General features: G+C 38.5%; 1 protein-coding gene across 5 annotated transcripts in view; it reads left to right on the forward strand.

The window, feature by feature from the left end:
* ENPP2 (ectonucleotide pyrophosphatase/phosphodiesterase 2) overlaps positions 1-20,791 on the forward strand; it is a 71,666-nt gene that overhangs the window by 37,142 nt on the left and 13,733 nt on the right. For all 5 annotated transcript variants that reach the window (XM_059480947.1, XM_059480979.1, XM_059480956.1 and 2 more), the window contains exons 9-17: positions 663-718; positions 2,888-2,953; positions 3,723-3,795; positions 11,887-11,998; positions 13,325-13,450; positions 17,030-17,061; positions 17,879-18,006; positions 19,957-20,044; positions 20,158-20,245. In XM_059480947.1, coding sequence (XP_059336930.1) covers positions 663-718; positions 2,888-2,953; positions 3,723-3,795; positions 11,887-11,998; positions 13,325-13,450; positions 17,030-17,061; positions 17,879-18,006; positions 19,957-20,044; positions 20,158-20,245 — 769 coding nt within the window. The remainder of the gene's footprint in view (positions 1-662; positions 719-2,887; positions 2,954-3,722; positions 3,796-11,886; positions 11,999-13,324; positions 13,451-17,029; positions 17,062-17,878; positions 18,007-19,956; positions 20,045-20,157; positions 20,246-20,791) is intronic.

Here is a 20,791-nt window from a genome sequence, read left to right on the forward strand (position 1 = left end):
GCAAACTGCTTTATAGCTAGAAAAATACAAGGTACTTGAAGGATTGAAAAAAGGGTTTGAAAATTTCATGGAGATTTTTTGGCCATTCCCAGCAATCACCCCATCGGATGAGCTCAAGAAGATCTTAAACATCTGTGTAGGAAGGTGTCCAGGTGTCCTTCCCTGCAGTCTTAACACCTCTGTGTCACTCTCTGTGGCCTTTTTTGTGCGCTCTCTTCTAACACGTCTTCTGCTGATGGTTACTGATTGTAGGGTATGGAGAAGAGGGACATTTATGCAGACACTGATTAGTGTTAAGGTATGTTCCTTTCTAACTGAGTATCCTCCAAAACCTGAACGCTAAAAGGGTCAGGTGAGTAGTACTGGGTTTTGAAAACGAAATTAAATACTGGAGGAATTCCTAACCATGAAACTTAGTGCTTTTAATTAGAAAAACATAGAGATTTAGGGGTGAAAGTCTACAGCACAGCAGCTAACCCACTGCTACAGAGTTTGCATAGGTTTGTCACTCCTTGTTTTCAAATTAGGGCCGAGGCTGAAAACTGCAATTTTCACTTCTAGGCTCAGGGTAGAAGAATGTGTCCTGAAAACATTTTCTTTTGATTTCAGAAAGTAATTAGAGATCTGAACACATTCTAATCCTCTTATATTTTCCTCATTAGATTTGGATTACTGCAGCCAAGCAAGGGGTGAAAGCTGGCACGTTCTTCTGGTCTATGTAAGTACCTTCTGTTTTCTGGAGGTTTTAAACTAATAATTCAGAATTAATTCAATATAAGTATTTAGGAAGTTGTTTTCCTTTCTCTAATCATTTGGTAGATTAGAGACTTTATTTGTAGCCCTCTATTTGTGCAATGTTTCTGATAACCAAAGCTGATGCTACTGTTTGCTTCTTTAGACTCATGCACTGACTTTTAACAGTTGTCTAAAGAAAAGATATGTGCCTATGTGAAAAATTAGTCTTTCATTTCAAAGTGTGGTTTTTTTGCTTCTTTAGTATTGCTAGCAATGTTTCTTAGTCCTCTGAGTGTGGAAGAATTCTTATTGTACTCTTATGTTAATTGACATCACCAGTCTAATTTACTTAAAGGTCTGATTCGTTCATTTTACAATACAGTCTGTCCTTTGAGCAAGATACCCAATTTTCCTTTCCAAAGAGACAGCCTTGAAGATCTCTGCTGTTTGTTCTCTTGTTCAACGATTTCAACTTATTTTCCCTTGTTCCCACTAAAATGTATCTTTACAACCATAAATGAATGAATTTTGATAAGTTTTGAGGAATTCACGTAGATCAGTCTTTCTATTACTGCTTCTGGCAGGATTGCAGGAGCAAAGAAAGTGTTTAAGCTAGAAGACTGAAGTAATAGGGGATTTGACTATTTTTCCTTTGTGATTCCTTTAGAAATAATATAGTTTACTGTTCTAAATATCATAAAGCACATTGAGGGAATAATAAAACACACCACAAGCTGATGATAGGTTTAGGCTTGCAAGATGAAATCTGACAGAGCTCCACTCTGGTACTCTACAAACTAATCTATAGCTACATAGCCTACCCTGGCCAATGCATGCTTGGGGATATAAAATGTAAAAAAGGTGGTTAAGGACAGGTTGTATGAATGGCTAGAAAGGGAGTGAGGCAGACAATTTATGTATGATTGAAATATATATGTCTTAAAACTTTATTTTTTCATTTGGTACACAGAATATTTTTGGGAGAATTTTCAGGCAGACTTTTTCAGGAAAACAGAATTTTCAAAATGTTTTAGTCAGAAATTATTTAATTGAACTAATGAATTTTCTTTTTTTTCATATTGCACAAGTAAAAAAAACATAAAAGTTAGACAGTATCCAAAATTATTATTCCAGTTTAAAATCTTGCCTTATATACAAATTTTAGTACAAATTCTCATTTTTATGGATTTTTACAACCCAAAGTTCTCCGTGTAGTTTGAGATTGAGGACTACTGTTTGTTTACAAGGCATTAAAAATGAAGGCATTTGGAAATGGCTGCTGCCATCTCTATTTCTCTTGCCAGAGATTTCCAAAGAGTGCTGAATTCAGTTTATTATGATGACTGATGGTGATGTTTGATTCCTGCCTTGGGATTCTGCCCCTGAGCTAATGGATTCTGATCTGACTGTGCCATTGTATTACGATGACTGTGTGGTCACTGACCTGCAGAGCTTTCCTAAGATGAGATATTTGGAACTTTAACAGTTTCTAGGGTTAGTCATTCTCATAGCATGTACTTGGCCTCAGCAGCCAAGTGAGAATGGCAAGCACTGTACAAACAGTAAAGTGAGATGGGTCTGTTCTGCAGAGTGAGGAACTGTCAGGGTCCAAGTCCCTGTGCTGCTGGCCTGGTGTTTCACATGGCTCTGTTCTGATTCACACCAGCCTAGCCCTCAGTGGCTACTGTTAAGGCAATGAAATTTTTCCAGTGTCTGGAAACAGGAAAAAGGAGTACTACCAGAGCAGGGTGGTTTTTTAAACTTGTACTGATGTGAGCAATATAGTGGATTTTGCCCATGCCAGCTATCCAATGGCAGCATAGATAAAGGTACATCTGGGTTAAAGGCACCAGAGTAGATCTTTTATTCACTCCTGCTTGAAGAGGTAAATTTACTTCTTTGAGTTCTGAGTACATTTGCAAACTTTTAATCATCTTTCTTTTGGAGTATGCAGACATTCAGGAGGTCTGATGTGATTTTGCTTGCAAATTAAGAATCAGTATTAAGCAACAAAGAAGATACAGGATGCTAAAAGCAAATTATGCTATTATGATACATTATATTAATATTAAATTCAGTTCATAGCAAGCATTTTGTTGATGCTTTTTGTATTCTGTGATAACAAGGTATATCTTTGTATTTTGTGGTCCAGTGTCATCCCCCATGAGCGCAGAATATTAACAATACTTCAGTGGTTAACCCTTCCAGACAATGAAAGGTAATTCACTTGTTATCTGCTGTTGGATAACTGCTAGTTTGTCTTCTCTTTCTAAGTAGCTGGAAGAGCAAGCAAAAATTTAATTCTGAAATTTATGTTTGTCTGTTACAAGCCATCACTGATTTAAGGATTTGTTTGGCTTTTGTGCTTAGTGTGAGTTCTTTGGGATTTGGGAGTTTTTTGGTTTGTTGGTTTGGCTTTTTTTGGGTTTTTTTCATATCAGCTTTTAACCATCCGCAGTTTGATTCTTCCAAATAAATGTATTATATGAATTTATTTCTTATCAAGAAGCATGTAATTACATGGATTAACTTGCATTGTTCTTGTCCTACTGAGCCAAATATGGTTTAACAACCTTACAGACAATGGCAGTTGCAGAACTGGACACCAAGCTCTAGGAAAATGTTAAGATTTTAATTATGAGTGGGTTTTACTGCACAAGTTCCCACATGCTGCTGCAAGGCTTAGGCAAGCTGTGGTTGGGATTTCTCCTCCAAGATTTAGAATGAGCATGTGTCCTCAGATGGTACTCCATGTGCCTCCTTGCTTTTGTTCTTGGGTTTAATAAAGCTGCAAAACAACTAATCATGCCATGGAAACAGAAAATGGCTAAATAATTGTAGGGTTCTATGTCTGAGAAACAGTTCCTTTTCCATAGAGCTAAGTCTCATTGGAAAGCTGACTCGGTTTGACTTTACCTGGCTAGCCTGTGTTTTTGTGGTGTTGTCAAAGGAAAATCTAACCTGAACAAGACCTTCCTTTCTTTCAGGCCTTATGTTTATGCCTTCTACTCTGAGCAACCAGATGCTGCTGGCCACAGATATGGTCCTTTCAACTCAGAGGTTAGCACAGATTTTTTTTTTTCTACAGAAAAAGCAGGTGTCTCTAATACTTTTTTTCCCTCCCCAAAATATTGATGCTGCTCAGGAGTAACACTTTTAGCAAGTTTGTTCTCACCTGTTTCTGCAGTATGCTTCCCCTCTACCAGAGAAAACAAAGTTGTCTTCTAAAGGATTGATCATGTAAAATTCACTTCTGGGAGAAGGAACTGCCTCTGCCTTTCAGGAGGAAATTTCTTGATGTGACACAATAATGCAAATGGAAAGATTTATTTGGTGAAGACAGGAGTATATTTGTGTGCAACAACATAATTTAACTTTCCTCTAACAGTTTATCCTTCTGAAAAGTAATTGAAATATAATACAGAAAATATTGAGATAAAATGTAGAGAAGAAAAAGGTTTTCTTTAAAGCTGACAGCCAGCAGTAGCCAAAGTAATAATTCCAGTCTGTCAGGAAATGTAAAAAGCTGCTAGTTCCAGTTTCATATAGGCCCTACAGGGGTTCAGAAAGCTTTTCCAATAATGTTCCCTCAGGACCATACTGTTGAGTTTGGAAAAACTTTTAAAGCACCATAAGGCATTTTAATGAAAAATTATGTGCAACATGCTGCAGTAGTTTAACCTCTTCTTTGACTTTGTGTAGCTGGCTGGGACTGATGGGCATTGTTTCCCCTGACATCACTGTCCAGGTGACAAGGACTTAGAGATAATGCACTTGTCTGGGATATGTGGGGAGAAAAAGTAAATGCTCTACCCAAATATCCTGCTTTGAGTGGCTGGGATCTGGCATTTCCAATGATGTCTGACGTCTTGCAAAGGTCCCCTGGTTTCAGTGCAAATGCATGCCTGCAGATACCTATCACAAGACTGCAGGAGTTTTATATGTAAGATTTTCAAAGGGTATACAAATGTTTACAAGCAACAAGTAAACAAGTGCAATCTTCAAAAAGTGAGGAGTGTATCTGATGCCTACCCCTTGGAAGGCGATGCCAATCTCCTTGAGCAGCCAGGTACCCAGCAGTAGTTTCTTATTTGTTTGGCAACATCTGCTGGCTGTTCTTGACAGTAGAAGAGAGCAAAGAGAAGCAGCATTAATATTTTGTAGTATAGTTGAGTTATTTGGGCTGTTTAAACAGTTTGCAGAGGTTATGAATTTGCTGTGAGTAGCAGCCCTGTTGGAGCAGTTTGAGCCATGGTCCTAAAGCAGTGGGTGTGATTATTCCCAATCAGTACTGAAGCACCATGTTGGATAGACAGAAGCAGTCCTTTTTCTGGATAAGCAGGGATTAAGATCTACCAACACTTGCTAAATTGACAGACATGGATATGTGTCCATGTTGTCATTTGGCTCAGGAGTTGTGTTTGATTCAGTCAGGCAAGGTACTGGTAATGAGAGCTCTCTGATTTAATGATGTAGCTCTTAATAATGCTTTATAGTTCCTCTTAGTGAAATGTTACAATTACTATATATGTGCCTTATGATTGAAAACTTTAGTTTTGTTTATCTGGATACAGCCACTTCCTTCTGAACAGAATGATGGAGCTTTGTCCATGGACTTAAAAGGGGAATATTAAGATGATGGCATTGTAAATGTTCTTTCAATTGGTGGTGTTTAACAAATCTGCTTAGCATCCAGTGTGGCAATCTAGTTTCAGGTTAATTATGAGTCTAAAAAGTGAAGTGTAGCAAAGTGTTCAAAATAGGAAAAGTCATTATAAAAGCAAAAAGCCGCCAAAGGCTCTTCGCTGTAGGAGGGCTCTTGTGGATCGTTATCTGAAGATTGATCTCTAATTGCAAGGCCAAGCTTCAGCTCTTGATAAGTGTGAATTAATAGCTTATGAAAGTTTTGCAAATAGATAGTTTCATGTCATTTGTATTAAACACAAGAAAACCATGAAATTGATATTTAGCAAATTGAGAACAGATGAGTTAGCAGAAGAACATGTATGGGTTTGCAGTTCAAACAGTGGACCAGACTTTGTGAATGGAAACTTAAGTAAATGAATACAGCTGTGTAAGTACACAGATGCTGAGCTTTGCTAGGGGCCTGGTTTCGGGATAGAAGAGCTAGAGGAAGCATTTTATATTGTTTCTCTTAACACTGGTTTCAGTATTTAGAAGCTATGAAATTTACATGATCTGGAAGACAGTCCTCAAAAGGATCCCCTCTAGCTAATTCCTTGATACCAAGAGCATGACTTCCCTGAGAAATAATATTTCCTTGTACATGACTGGCAGCAGTTAGACATTTGGAGTATTACTGACCATTTTTTTCTTCATGCAAAGGCAGATCAACCAAACAATAAAGTTTGAAAACAAGCTTGTAACAACTCTGTGTTATATTTACAATGGGCTTCTTATTTCTTCTTTTGAAGAGTGAATATTTCATGCTGATTTTTCTTACTGCAATTAGTAGTTTGAGGAATAGTTATTTACCTTGAAAACCTCCAAATCTTTATTAGAATGAAGGGAATTTTTATTTGAGCTTATTATACCAAATAATGTTCCAAATTTATTTTAAATAAATTTAAATCTTAGAGGTTTAATGGCATCCAGATGGCTCTTAGATCTTCCCAGCACATGCACAGCAGCCTATGTTCAGAGTGTCTTAAAGCAAGAAGCAAAGGGACTTAGATACACTTAAAATTTATTGGTGAATTGCCAGTGTTTTTTATATAAATGGAATTGATATTATAACTAGTCTCCACAAGTGTAACTTTGCATATCCACTAACATGAATTTCAGCGTAAATGAGTTGGTTGTCTAGGTTTTGAGGTTGGTGGGTTTTTTTGTTTTGTTTTGTTTGGGTTTTTTTGCTTTGGGGTGGGAGCATTTTATGGGTTTTTTTTCTTTAAAAACATTTTAGGGGGTATTTCAGTGGATTCTGTTATGTTTTCAGGAACAGTTGTGGGAGTTATAAAATAATATGCTTGCTTTTGATTTACTTCTGCCTTTTTTTTTTCTTTCCCTCTCTGCTTCTGCAGTTGAACTCTGGTAGGTTGGTCCATCCAGGTCAAGAAGCAAAGCTTTGGCTGGCTGGTTACCCTTGTGATGTTACAGTTTCCTTCTGTAAGGGGGGAGGGATTCAGTTCCCTCCTCCATAACTCTGTTCTGACTCTTCTCAAGCAAGACTAAGAATTGGCTGGTTAATAAAAACTTGGCTTTTTTTATTTTTTTCCTAGCTAACTTTTTTTACATAAAATATTCTAGAAATATACTACCATAAGAGCTCTGAAATCCATCAAAATCTGGCAGTGCTAAGCCATTTCTGCTGCTCCTCTAACATGCTGTCTTGAGACAGTCACCTCAGTGTTCAGACTGCGGTCTCCTGCACTCGCGTGTTTCTGGCATTGTGGAGCTCTGTCTGAGCCAATTCAGAGACAGTGAAATGAGAGTCCTTCCTTTCCCTGCCACTCCTCTCATCAGGACTGCACAAAGCTTGAAGCGTTTTAGAAACAGAAAACTCTGGTGCTGCTTTATTAAAATGCCTTTCTGGAGAAAGACGAATGAGACTGGACTAGAATCTCCTTTCCAGCTGCTTGCGTTGGAAGCACTGAAACAGCATGGCAGATGGTAACATCCCCTTCTTCCCCCTTCCCTGTTCATGGAGCTCTGTAACTCAACAACTGGGACAAGCTGCCTAAGTACATAGAACTTAAATAGCATGATAAATGCCACTCTCCCCAGCCCACTCAGCGTGCTCCATTGGAGATTGTGGTTTATCCCCTGATAGGTGTCACCTGTCAGCTCTTCTCACACCATCTTGAGCAGTGCCAAGAGCCTGCAAGTTGTGTGACAGTCAGCAAGAGTGGGACAGTTTGAAATTACAAGCAAGTTGATTAAAGGGAGAGTAATTTATTTTAGCTAGATCTTAAGGTTTTTTTCCTTCTACTTTTTTTTCCTTCCATAAGTCTATCCTAGGTAATTGTGCATTTAGGAATAATACCATTACCCAATCAGATGCCACTCTGAAACAGCTAGGAAATGAAATTCTCAAAATGCCCATAAAGCTGGTAATAAGAGAGGCAGCAGCACAGATTTCTCATGCACTGCCACTAATGTGCCCCACCCAGCTAATTTGAAGCTCCATGTTAATCAAGTCTCACCTGCGTAGCTCTGATCTGCAGATCCCAAATAGTGGCAAATGGGGTTCTGGTGATTTCAGTGAGGTGCAGGGCATGGCACTCAGTAGTGGTACCTGCTAGTGCTATGGATGAGAGGACTTGCTTTCACTAATTCAGTCAAAACATTGGTGTGGTAAACCTTGCAGAAGTCACTGAGATTGGACAGCCTCTCATACTCAAACCTGAACTGTTGTTCAAGTGAAATGTTGCATTTCCATCAGTACTCAACCCTGGACACTCATTAAGTTGTGTGCAGTGAATTTTGCTGTAATTGAAATTAACTTAAATCTCAGTAATATTAATGGATTAATATTTGATAACTAATACCCCCTATATAACTATGTCTTTTCAAATACAGAAGCCCCACCTCTCTTTAGAAACATCAATTTAATTTGCTTTTATGCTGTCTGCTCTTGTAACTGCTGTTCTGCTTTCAGTACAATTTGGTGAATTCCTCCTTAAAAAGGGGTAGATCCTAAATTGTCCAAAAGCCTAAACATTTGATAAGGCCATAGCATTTATGTTTCAGGATTATCTGGCGCAGGTAGCTTTACTATCTGATGTGAGTTGAGACAGGCTTTTTTTCTGAGTCCAGACATCTCTCCCTGCCAGTACAGGAGAGTAGTTATGGCTCCCCTCTTACTCCGCCTAAGAGACCTAAGAGAAAGCTTCCTCCTAAGAGGAGACAGGAAAGACCAGTTGCAGCTCCAAAGAAAAGAAGAAAAGTACATAGAGTGGATCAGTATTCTACGGAAACTCGTCGGAAGAAAGTAAGTTCCAAAAATTTATGATGGAAGTGCCACTTTTTAGGCACTAAGCTGTCTTTATTTTTTTCAATTTGGGAGTTCTCTCCATGCTTCAGGTTGGGATTTTGCAGCCAAAACTTTTATAAATTTACTGAAGGACCCAAAGGAGAGCAGCCAAACCAGACCAAGCCTTCTGGGAGCTGTGTTTATCTTGTTTCAGAGTGTTTGCGTTAGGGAAAGTTATCTTTATTTTTTAAAATATGAGTGAGAGAAGCCATCAGCTGGAGGCAATGTCAGAAAAATCTGGAAAGACACTACCACTGCTGCTAAACTTTCTGAACTGTTACAAATTCTGCAATATGTTGTAGCCTCCCTAACTCCCAGCTCATGGGAGCATGGTGATGACTTGAGGTTTTGTGTCTAGTTATGTTTCCACAACATCATGGTTGTGGAAATATCCTGAAAATATGACTAATAAAATATGAAAGGAAAAGAACATTTGTTTTAAAAATACACATTTTGAAGTCATTTTGTAACTTTGGAGGGTAAGGATTTTTTCTTGCGGGATTTCTAAATGGTGCATTTGCAAGAGGTGGTGTGTAAGTCTGTTTTCACAAGGAAAGCATCAAATAGAAATTGCTTTATTAGGAAAAAGTGCAAGTGGATGAAAAGAGTATTTCTTAGTGTACAGTCTTTATCCACCTGGCACTAACAATCTACATATTTCTCCTTTAAGCTAGAAACAAAAGCCTTTACACTCCACAGCATCCTACAAGAGGCTATAAACATTCTTCTCAAGAGATTTTTGTGGGAATGTTTTTTGACTTGTTGCACAATTGAGCTTTAAAGAGTTATTTTGAGACACATTATTTAAGTGTAAAATCATGACAGACAGGGACATGCAAAAAAACCCCCCACATATAGAACCCCAGGAATTTTTCCAGAGAACTTTTAACATTTTAAGGTTTATTTGAGAGGAGAACTAATAACTACTATGGATGATGTTGCTATTACTCCCTAATTTGCCATTCCAAGTGATTCCCTTCTGACATGAAATAGTGTAGAAATTATATTCCTAGTGACGTGAACATGTATTGCTCTTTTTTTGCCTTTCTTTCTCTGAATGAAAAGGTCATCCAAACTTACCCCTAAAGAACTTTTTCTTAAAAGTCAGCTGTGAAAATTTGATGCCATTATTTCAGAAAAAAACTCCCTACTGTTATGTAGTAGTTGCCATCATATTTGCAAGTTAATCTTTTGATGCTGTTTGAAAGCAATGAAATGCCCTATGGAATGGATCCTATCAATTATTAAAAATATTAAAAGTAAGATTCTTTCTTTCTTTCTTCCTTCTAATCAGACATTCTCAATGGGAAAACCTGTGAGAGAATACAGCTGGATTTTTTATAGTTCAGGTACCACACCTAGCACTTTCACAATGCTAAAAAACTCTTTATTGTAGCACCATCCTAGAAATCCATGTATCTTTAAAGATAAAATGTTTCTGTACAGTCTTCCAAAGTCTTGATAATAGGTGAAGAAAGGTTTATGCAACAGTTTTCTTAGCCAGTAAATCTTTGAAATCTGCATCTGGGAGGAGCTGTAAGAGGAGATCAGATTGCTGAAGAGGGTAGCTAAACAGAACTATCACTTGAAATCTTTGAATTATTGGTGCTGTTTATCATCATTATTAATTTTGAAAAGAAGACTCAAGCTTGCTGACAAAGGAAGACATTACTGGGAAATCTGTCTGGATTTCCAGCTTCCTTGAGTACATTTTGGATTCTGAGTAAAAGTTGTATTTCCTTATATGATTGACACAATATAAATAGACTTTCATAAAAATGGAATTTTCATTTGTAGAAGAAACTCCTTGTATTGGAGAGTGGAAGAATGGAAGAATGCTGAAACAGAAAATGGTTTTTTTGAACTTGAAGGTTTCAAAGTTTTAACTTTAATGACTATTTAGGCTTTCCTGAATTAAATTATTTCAAAATTTCACCCCTTGTCTGAACCTCTTCCATATGTTGCAGAAATTGTTCCTCCTGTTCCCCACCATGATTCCTTCTCCTCTAAGTCCCTTCTCTGTATTTATAGTGCCACATGGGAGTTGACATTTCCTGTCTCGTAACCTAGCAGACTCATTTGACATCTCTCCCTTAATGATTCAGGCAGAGGGAGAATTTCTGAACCATCTCTTTCTGGGTCACACTAACATGGTGTTTATTTTAGAAAATTCTGCTGAAATCTATTTTTTTCTCATCCAGATTCTGTCATCCTCTTTGTCATTGGAAGGATTTTTTTATTGTGAATATTTGAACCAGCCAAATCAAACAGACAAGTGAGGAAGAAGTTGCCATATAGTGACAACAAATGCTTTATTCTCAAAATCAAAACAAAATGAGTCTTCTGCCTAAAATCTTACTTTTCCCCTCTCTGTGTCATGTGGTAAAAAATGTTTCATTTTTTAAGGCTGAAAACATAGTCCTATGTCTTGCTTTTTTCAGTTTTTTTGCGGGGCTTTGGGTTGGGGTTTTTTTGTTTGTTTTGTTTCTCTTTCTGGTTTTTTTTTTTAATATATAAAAGAAACTTTAATGAAGAAATCACAGTTCAGTATCTGTCCTCTGGGGCCTGCTGACAATTTTGCCAGAACTGTCATTTGAGCTGTTGGAAACTCTTGGCTTTGAAGCTGAAGAACACTCACTCTGAGCCCCATGTGCTACTCAAGTGACATGCACCATGTCATACTGGTATCAGATGTCCTTTGAAGTGAACTTCATTAAGTGCCTTGGCATGTGAATCCCAAGTCTAAAGCTTCATTTCACGCTCATTTTTTGAATAAACCATTCACATGAAGTCCTGTTTTCTTTTAAAAGCACTGCTTTCTATCTACAAGAAACGAACTGAACCCCAAAGTCATGTGTGTTTTTCTGCTATTTACACATTGTTTTACCAACTGTACACATGTTCATGGGAGGCCTAGGATCAGCCATAAAGACCCTTTGCTGTCTTGTCAGCATCTCAGCAAGGCTTTCTTACAATACAGTCATGGTGTGGATATACAAAGGAAATGGTACAATAATTGTAGGAGTAACAGCTCAGCCAAGGCTTTGCCTCTTGACCTGGATGATTTTCCCATCAGAGTTTTGCCAAAGGACCCCCATTTGTAGAAGTTGAATGCAATGACAATTAATTTTTTTTCCTTCTGAATATTTATACAGATGATGGTGAATCCCCTGAGAGAGATTGACAAGACAGTAGGACAACTAATGGATGGACTGAAACAATTGAAACTACATCGATGTGTCAATGTCATATTTGTTGGTGATCATGGTAAATTTTAAACCATAATATTTATGAGAAGATAAATGCTTGAGCAATGTAGCTGTAAATATAATAGGTAACCTAAATCAAAGTTCCATTTAAGATATTTTTGTGCTGATATTTTTTTCTGGTAGTTTAAGTCTCCCCAAAAAAGCCAGTTGGTGTGAATGGGCCACTCGGCTCACCTGGTAATTGTTATCAAGAGACACTTTTCTTTCATAACAGTGATTTGGGTATTTACTTCTTTACTCAGAGCTTTTCAAATATTGGTGTTTCTGATATCACATCCAAGTGTAGCTCCTTATGCATGTATTGGAGGGCTATAATTTGCCTAGAGTAATCTTCTTGTCAGTTTTTATGGAATGAAAAATTTAATAGCCTTGTTCTCCTGTACATGAGAAGAATAGGACTTTAGATTGGGGTACTTCCATGGCAATTAGTAGATCAAATTATCCTATTAGAAGAAAGACTGGAATACTTTCTTATATCTGTGGAATATAAGACTGTGCCTCACTTAGATGGAAAAGTAATCAAAATAATGGAGGAAGGAGGTAAAAAGATATTTCATGGTCAGATGTCATCACCTAAAAGCACAGATACTATTTGGTTGGTCTTATTCCTTCAAACATTAGAATGAACTTTGCAATATATGAAATAGTAAATATTAGCAAAGATAAAAAGAAACTTTTAAAGGAAAACCTGGGTTTGCATAACTTTTTTTAGTGATGCCACCAAAGGTCCTCTTCTTTTTAGATCTTTATTCTTGGCAGTCTCAGATGAACTGCTATATCAACAATAAAATGGCATATGCCTCGTTTCTGGATGTGGATAGAGGAGGGTAAGGGGCAGGAAGGATTTCCAGGGGTAGCAGTTCTGTGCTGAGAACCTCCTGTGGCTGGCAGTACATTCCTCCCCACCACAAATATCTGCAAGAGAAAATTGTTTATCTGCGGCTGCCTTAGAGCAGACCACCAACAGACAATACCTTTTGTGTGCTATTCCTCTTAAAATCATTTGTTTAAAAAGAAATAATCCCCAAAGCAGAACATTAAACTAGAAACAGACTTTGATTTTTCCATGAGTTGAGTTTGGAGTTGAGTCAGTGCACACATGTTGTATGTGGTGACTGTTCCTACAATGCCTAGGCTGGTATTTCTCTTGCATAGGCGCTCCTAGCTGGAGTCCCACTAGTGTATTATGCTGGAATTAGATGGCTGTAAAGAGGTCGTCCAGAAGGAAATAATATATAGGGTGTTTGTGGTCTCCTTTTTTTTTGCTGTTTTGGAAAATGTGTTTATTTTCAGGGTGGATTAATTTTACATTTCCTTTCTGCAGGGATGGAAGACACAACTTGTGAAAGAACTGAATTTTTAAGCAACTATCTGACTAATGTGGATGATATAATTTTGCTGCCTGGATCTTTAGGGCGAATTCGCCCTAGGTCTAGCAATAACTTAAAGTGTAAGTTAGTTTAATTGTACCCTTTATATCCTGAGAACTAGACTCTATTCCTTCCTTGAAATGATGCTGTCCACAGAGTATAAATTTGCAGGGTGTTGGCAGGAAGTTCAGAGGGAATCCCACTGAAGACAGCTGCTCGCTCCCTTTCCAGTTTGTACTTCACAAACCCCACAGTGGTAGAACTGTTCTGGGGAGTGCTTAAAAGTTTTGGGTTAAACACGACTCTTTTATATCATGGAGGAATGGGAGCTCCAAGCCAGTTTCACATGCCAGTTTATGTGTCATTGTAAGTTTATTCATGCACTTTTCTCCTCCTTTTTTCCTCCAACTAAAGCTGCATTTGGGTGATCTCAGCACTGCACAGCTTGGATGTGAAAAAAGAAAAGCATCTGGTACATTTTATGAGATAATAGGAAATAAGTGACTTGTTAATTTTGAATTCAGTAGTTTTATCATACTTTTGGCCTAGATGAGAATCATGTGGGTTTCTAAACAGCAACAGACTGGAGATGTTGAAGGATATAAGGAAGATTAGCACATGCATCCAGGGCCAATGTTGTCAGTAAAACTTATTGTTATTTTGAACCATGCTTTTAGAAGTTTACCCTGACTTAGTGTTTGAGATTAACTCATCTTTGACAATAGGCTCAGGGCTCAGGCAGGAGTCCTCTGGTGAAATTAACTCTGTAATTTCAAGCATTTCAGACCAACTGCCCTCCTTTTGCCTCCAGGGCAGCAGTACCAGGACAGGGCTTTGTGCCAGCACCCTGACTGCTCTGGTTCAGCATACAAGGGCAAACCTGGCTTTGCCAGCAGTTTAAGCTACCGTGCAAACTGTGTAACTCATAAATAACCCATAAGTACCTGTGATTTTTGCACCATATGTTTTTGCACCATATGTTTCTAAGAGTGACAGTTTGATAGAGGGGAAGATCTGACATCTGGGATAGCCAAATTTTCTCTCACAACAGTTCAAATGTGCTCTGGGTGAGGACAAATTTCATAGAAAGATCCATCTTTGAAGATTAAATACTTCCAGAATAATAGCAAAAATCTTAAGAATGTGGTAAAACATCCGTAATACTGTTTTTTTCCTTTTTTTTTGTTATAAATTTTTTGCCAGGTAAAAAAAGGTTATAGCAAAATAAATGCATACACAAATCAGTATTTGGGTATTTATGCTCAAAGAATATATGATGAGTGTGTAAATATTTGTTGAAAATAGTGCATGTGTTATTCAAATTTTGTAGACTAGCATGAGACTGAATTCCTACACTACACAGTCTACTGAGAACAAATTTCAGATTTCAGTTCTGAGTTGTTTTTTTTTTTTTTTAAGATCTGTCAATCCTTGTCTTTCCAAATTGCTGAGAAAAATAAGTTTTCCTTGGAGAAGGAATGGCAGTATGTTTCGAAAAGATCAGCTTGTCTGTGTGACCTCTGAGTCATAACACTGGTTTTCCCACAGTAACATTTTCTTCTTTTGGCCTCTGTGTGCAGCTTCCTAGTTTGAATATTTGCAATTGCTTATAAATCAGCAGTTTGAATGTTTGAATGTAGAACAAAGAAGCATGTTTCCTACCTTTAGAACTGGGATTTAGCTCCTTAAATGACAAATTACCACATTCTTTATTCTTTATTGTTCCATAATACTGTCTCAGTACTGCAAACACACCTTTGCAATGCAAAAGCCTGCAGCTTGTATTTTGAGATGCAATAGAGCCCATTTCAAGCTTACCAAGATCATGCCTTAAGCAACCAAAACAATAGTATTTGAACAAGAGATTTTCACTTCCCAAAATGTTGTTTTAGCCTATTTTCCCCCTCATAACTGAAAAATGTTTCCCCCACCTCCCAGAAGAGCACAGTTAGTATGGACTGTTACTGGGTTTTGGGCTTTCTACCTCTTGCATGTCCCTTTAATAGCTCAAAACCAAATCCAGAATATTTTACTGTTGCTTTTCACTTTCTCAGCAGTAGCCTGTGAAACTGGTCAAATGTTAAAAGTGACCAAAAAATGCTGCATATTTGTCTTACTCCTTCTAACAGAGTGCATTGTTGCATTCAGGTATGCTTTCAAAATTTTTTGAAGGAAAGTCATTGTGTTTGGGGATAATTTTTTATTTTAAAGTAAATTAAAACAGACAAAAGTTTTGAAAGTATGTGTTTGCAGAAAACAAAATGAGTATTATCTAAGGCCCAGATTATAAAACAGTGAGAGCACTACCTAAGCAAGTCCATGCCAGCAAGCCCTCACACATCACATACAGGACAGCCAGGGGATCAAGCCCATCCAGCATGGGTTTAGGAAAGTCAGGTCCTGCTTGACCAACATGGTCTACTATGGCAAGGTGACCTGCTTCTGTGGATAATGTTTACCTGGAGTTTTGTAGAGTCTTTGATATTGTCTCCTACATCATTCTCTTGGAGAAACTGTGACTTGGACAGGTGCACCCTTCAGTGGGTAAAAACCTCTCTAGATGGCTGGGCCCAGTGTTCCCCAGGGCTCAGTATCAGAGCCAGTTGTGTTTAATATCTTTATTGATGATCTGAATGAGAGGATTTAAGGACACCCTGAATCAGTTTGCAGACAACACCAAGCTGGGCATGAGTGCTCATCTGCTGGAGGGTAGGAGAGCTCTGCAGAGGGATCTGGACAGGCTGGATCAGTGGCCCAAGGCCAGTGGTGTGAGATCCAACAAGGCCAAGTGCTGGGTCCTGCACTTGGGTCACAATAAGTGCTGGGTCCCATGCAGTCCTACAGGCTGGGAAGAGTGGCTGGAAAGCTGCCCTTGGGAAAGGACCTGGGGGTGCTGGTCAGCAGTGACTGAACATGAGCCAGGGTGAGCCCAGATGGCCAAGAAGGCCAATGGCATCCTGGCCTGGATCAGAAACAGTGTGGCCAGTGACTGTACTGGTCCTGTAATTGTATTTTTCTCTGGTAAGGCCACACCTCAAATCTTGGGTTCATGTTTGGGCCCCTCACTCAAAAAAGGACACTGAGGGGATGGAGTTTGTCCAGAGAAGGGCAACGGAGCTGGGGAAGGGTCTGGAGCACAAGTCTGAGAGGAACAGGTGAGCGAGCTGGGAGTGTTTGTCTCCTCAAGAAAAGGAGGCTCAGGAGAGACCTTGTCACTCTCTACAGCTCCCTGAAAGGAGGCTGTAGCCAGGTAGGGGTCAGTGTCTTCCCCCAGGTAACAAAAGACAGGACAAGAGGAAAATCCTCAAGCTGCACCAGGGGAGGTTCAGATTGAATATTAGGAAAAATTTCTTTATGAAAAAGATGGTCAAGCTCTGGAATAGGCCACCCAGGGAAGTGGTGGAGTCACAATCCCTGGAGGTGTTTGAAAGATAGAGCACTTGTGAATGTGGTTTAGTGATAGACTTGACAGTGATGGATTAAAGGTTGGACTTGATCTTTAAGGTCTTTTCCAACCCAAATAGTTCTGTGATTCTATGATAAGTAGAAAGCACTTTTAGTAAAGGTCATGGAAGTATTAGGAAGTATGCTTATGTAAACCTTGTGTTTTCTTTTGGAAATTTTTAATCTTGTCTATTTTTTTTTACCTTTGTTTACAGATGATCCTAAAATGATTGTTGCCAACCTTACAGTAAGTATTTAGGACAGGGAGGTATCTATCTGTACTTCACTGTTCACTTCTTGATTTGTGGTATTATTCAGTTTTCTTTTCTCACTCTTTGACAGAAAAATCAACCAACTATCATTAAAAATAAAGAATGTTAAATGCTGCTCTTCATGAGCACAGGTTAATGTTAGTCATGTTTTCCACTGTTTGCTGCTCTAGTAGCTTTTATAACCTTTTTGGGCAGTACAGAGACAGAATATCCTGGACTGTCTTTACTGCCTGAATTGAGTCTATTTATTCATTGCTTCAGAATTGGAAAGTAATCTTTTAGGGTAAGCATTTTACTAGCACTTTGAAGATGCTGAAAAAGTGCTTTTGATAGCCTTCAACTCTAACCTTGCCATTAATGGAAGAAAAATGTTTAAAATTAAAATTAAAAAAACAAAACAAAATCCCCCGAGTTTTGTAACCAGATGGCTTTGAATATATCTGCAGATGAGGTGTATTTTTGAGCATTCAAGTTCCCGCTGTAACTTAAACTTTGGTCCAGTTCTGATAAAATTATTCATCTGTGAATTAAGTATATGTAATATTTTGTTTGATAGTTTTATAAAGACTGTCACGAGAATCAAACTTTCCAAACATATATTTGAATGGCTCCCTGGGCCTTGGCTGCATGTAAATACTGCGCAGAAATGACTGGACTAAATACTCTCGGTGTACACTTTGTTTTCCAGATACCATCAGTGATGACCTTAACAGCTTGATTTCTGTAGTCAAAGCTTTTGTGTGCATCTTCAACTAGCTGACAGCGTGCTATTTGTAACCATTTATTTTTCAGTGTAGAAAGCCTGACCAGCACTTCAAGCCTTACCTGAAACAGCACCTGCCTAAACGCTTGCACTATGCTAACAACCGAAGAATTGAGGATGTCCATTTACTGGTGGATCGCAAATGGCATGTGGCAAGGTAAATCCGTGCGTTTGCTGCCATCCTGAGCTCCTGTCTTTTCTCCTGAGGAAATGGGACACTTAGGATTGCTCTGTCTTGACAGCATCCTGCTCCCCTGCCCTGTGAGAAGGAGGAGTTTTGAGAGCACAAAATATTTTTAAGTGTGGGAAAAGCAGTTGATGCATAAAAAGTAGAAACCCAGACTGATTTGTTCAAGCAGCTTGGTGGCTTTGACTGATTAGCTCAAATGTGGAAGCTGATAAATTTTTCTAATGAGGTGCAAGCTTTGTCCAACAGGGAAGCAGGGAATATGGGAGGAAGGGGTAGGCTTATGTGGTGAAGGAATGTTAGGGAGCAAGAGTTTGAGTGGATGCAGTAGGTGAATGGAAAGAAAATGGAGATAATGGCGGAGTAGGTGAATGTCTGAGAACATGTGTAAGGATGTCACAGATTGGCCATCAAAGTGCTGTGCTGGCAGTGTATTGCATATAAAAACAAATCCACAGAAAGCCAGGATGGTTTAGCTCTGGCACAAACTCTGGTTTGGGTTGCTCTTAGCCTCATGACTCTGAATTTTTGGTTATAGAATACGGGCGGTGTTTATTAGTTACCTAAAAATTGAATGAGGAAAAACCAGTTGGCACATACACATATAGAGAGAACAGGAGAGGAATAGCCTTTGTTTATGGGTGGTGCACAGCTTTCTATTTGAATATGCTTTGCCACGTGTTGCCTGTCACAGTATGAGAATGGTGGGCTCTTTTTGCATGAATCTGACTCAGTGCTTCTTGGAAGATGACACAACTTTTGGCTCGTGGTAGACTGTTATGAGCTTTAAATTATGGTAGGATTTTTTGCCCATATAGCTGCCAGGCAAACACACGGTGTGTTGTAAGTGCCTTTTGACATCTGTGCTTATCTTTCCGTGAATTATGCAAGGATCGCTCTGCCGAAGCAGTGAATGAGAAACCTCATTTGCTTTCTTGCATAACTCCGCTGGCTGCTGGCAGGCTGCCCCGTGGTTGGGGTTGTGTATATTTCAAAGAGTCACACTCTGAATTTTAGGTCTATAAAAGCTTAAGCGTTAAGAATTGTACTGGAATGGATGAGACTGCCCAGGTTGATTTATATTTAGTAATTTCTTATTAATTACATCAGTCTTTCTTTGGCTTATTTATTAATTTGCAGAGATCTCATTCACCAGTAATTCATTTATTAGTGCAACTGTAATTGGTAGTTACAGGAAAGTGGTAGTTACAGCCCTAATTGCTGCAACTCTAGTAATTTATAAGGCCAAAATCAAACTTCGAGCGTTATTTTATTGCAGATGAAGAAATTAATTTGTAGGATAATGTGGTCCTCTGCATATATTGTCTGCACGTGGTCCTATAAAACTGTATAGAAATACTCTGCAATAAGCTGGTGATTATAATTCCTGTGACACAATACTTATTTTCCCACATATTTTGTAAAAAACCCCATCTCAATAACAAGCTGATAATTAGCATTCCTGTGGTGTAGGACTTATTATCCCAGCTATTTGTCTTCATGAAGATCTTTCTTTTTTCTGCTACCCATTTTTGTTTATTGGACTGAAGGCAAACAGGTGAAAGCAATTTATATCATTGTATGACATTTGCAGCATTGTAACATCACAGAAGTGCTTTCTGAGCAGTCTCTGTTGGACTGGAGGTCCAGCACCTCCAGTCTGCAGGAGATTATGTGATATAAGAAAATCTGAGAAAATAATAGATACTGACGTTTTATCAATAATAAGAGTTGTTTCTTAGAGCAGGAGTAGAGGGAGAAACCCTGGGGATGCTTTATAAGTCTACAAGTCCCTACTACTGCTACTCATGAAAGATAAATTATTACAATGCATTGCCTGTAACCTTAGCCTTCCTGCCCAGAAGAATATTGTCAGGTCAGCCACCTTTGATGAAAATTTCTAATACTTTTTCAATTTAGGAAAGCCATGGATGTTTACAAGAAACCAACAGGAAAATGTTTCTTTCATGGAGACCATGGCTATGACAACAAGATAAACAGCATGCAGGTAAGAGCAATGTCTGGGAGAGTCATTGAAGGTCTCTGAAATGTAAATATTTAGTGAAAACCCCATAAATTTTATGCTCTTCTCTCATATTCTTTTTTTTTTCTTTTTTTAAGACTGTCTTTATAGGTTATGGCCCTACCTTCAAGTACAAGACCAAAGTGCCTCCTTTTGAAAACATTGAACTTTACAACGTTATGTGTGGTAAGCTGCCTGCTTGAGAAATTGCAAAAGCAGCAACTTATATTAATAGGCCATCATGTAGGCACCCATGAGCTTATGCCCTTTTTTTTCCTAGTCCCCTTTTCCTAAGCACTTGCCAGGAGGGATGAAGGCCCTTCTCAGGGGTCTCAGTTTGCTCTGGAGCTGGCTGGTCAGTAAAGGGGGTTACTGTAGTTTTGATGTTTGCAGCTTGACAGAGATCAAATGGACACCTCTGCAATGTGTGGTGTCCACATCTCAGCTGTCTAGGAAAGAGATTTCTGTTCAGAGACTGCTTCTGCATCTGCAGGTCTCATGCAGCAGTTCAGGTTGATTACTTAGTTTTCTATGGCATTTCCTTGTATGATTATGTTTCCTGAATTTGTACTGAAGCTGTGAAGAAGAATCTGATGATGTATACAGGTGTTCATTAGGGTCTTTTCTTTAGTATTGATTTTTTAGAACAATGAAACTTTCAAGGTGTAATTCACAATGAAACTTTAAGGTGTTTCAAAGATGTAATTCACCTTTTTCCCCCAAACATGCAAT

This window comes from Ammospiza nelsoni, chromosome 1 (genome assembly GCF_027579445.1).
Source record: "Ammospiza nelsoni isolate bAmmNel1 chromosome 1, bAmmNel1.pri, whole genome shotgun sequence".
NCBI classification, from domain to species: Eukaryota; Metazoa; Chordata; class Aves; order Passeriformes; family Passerellidae; genus Ammospiza; species Ammospiza nelsoni.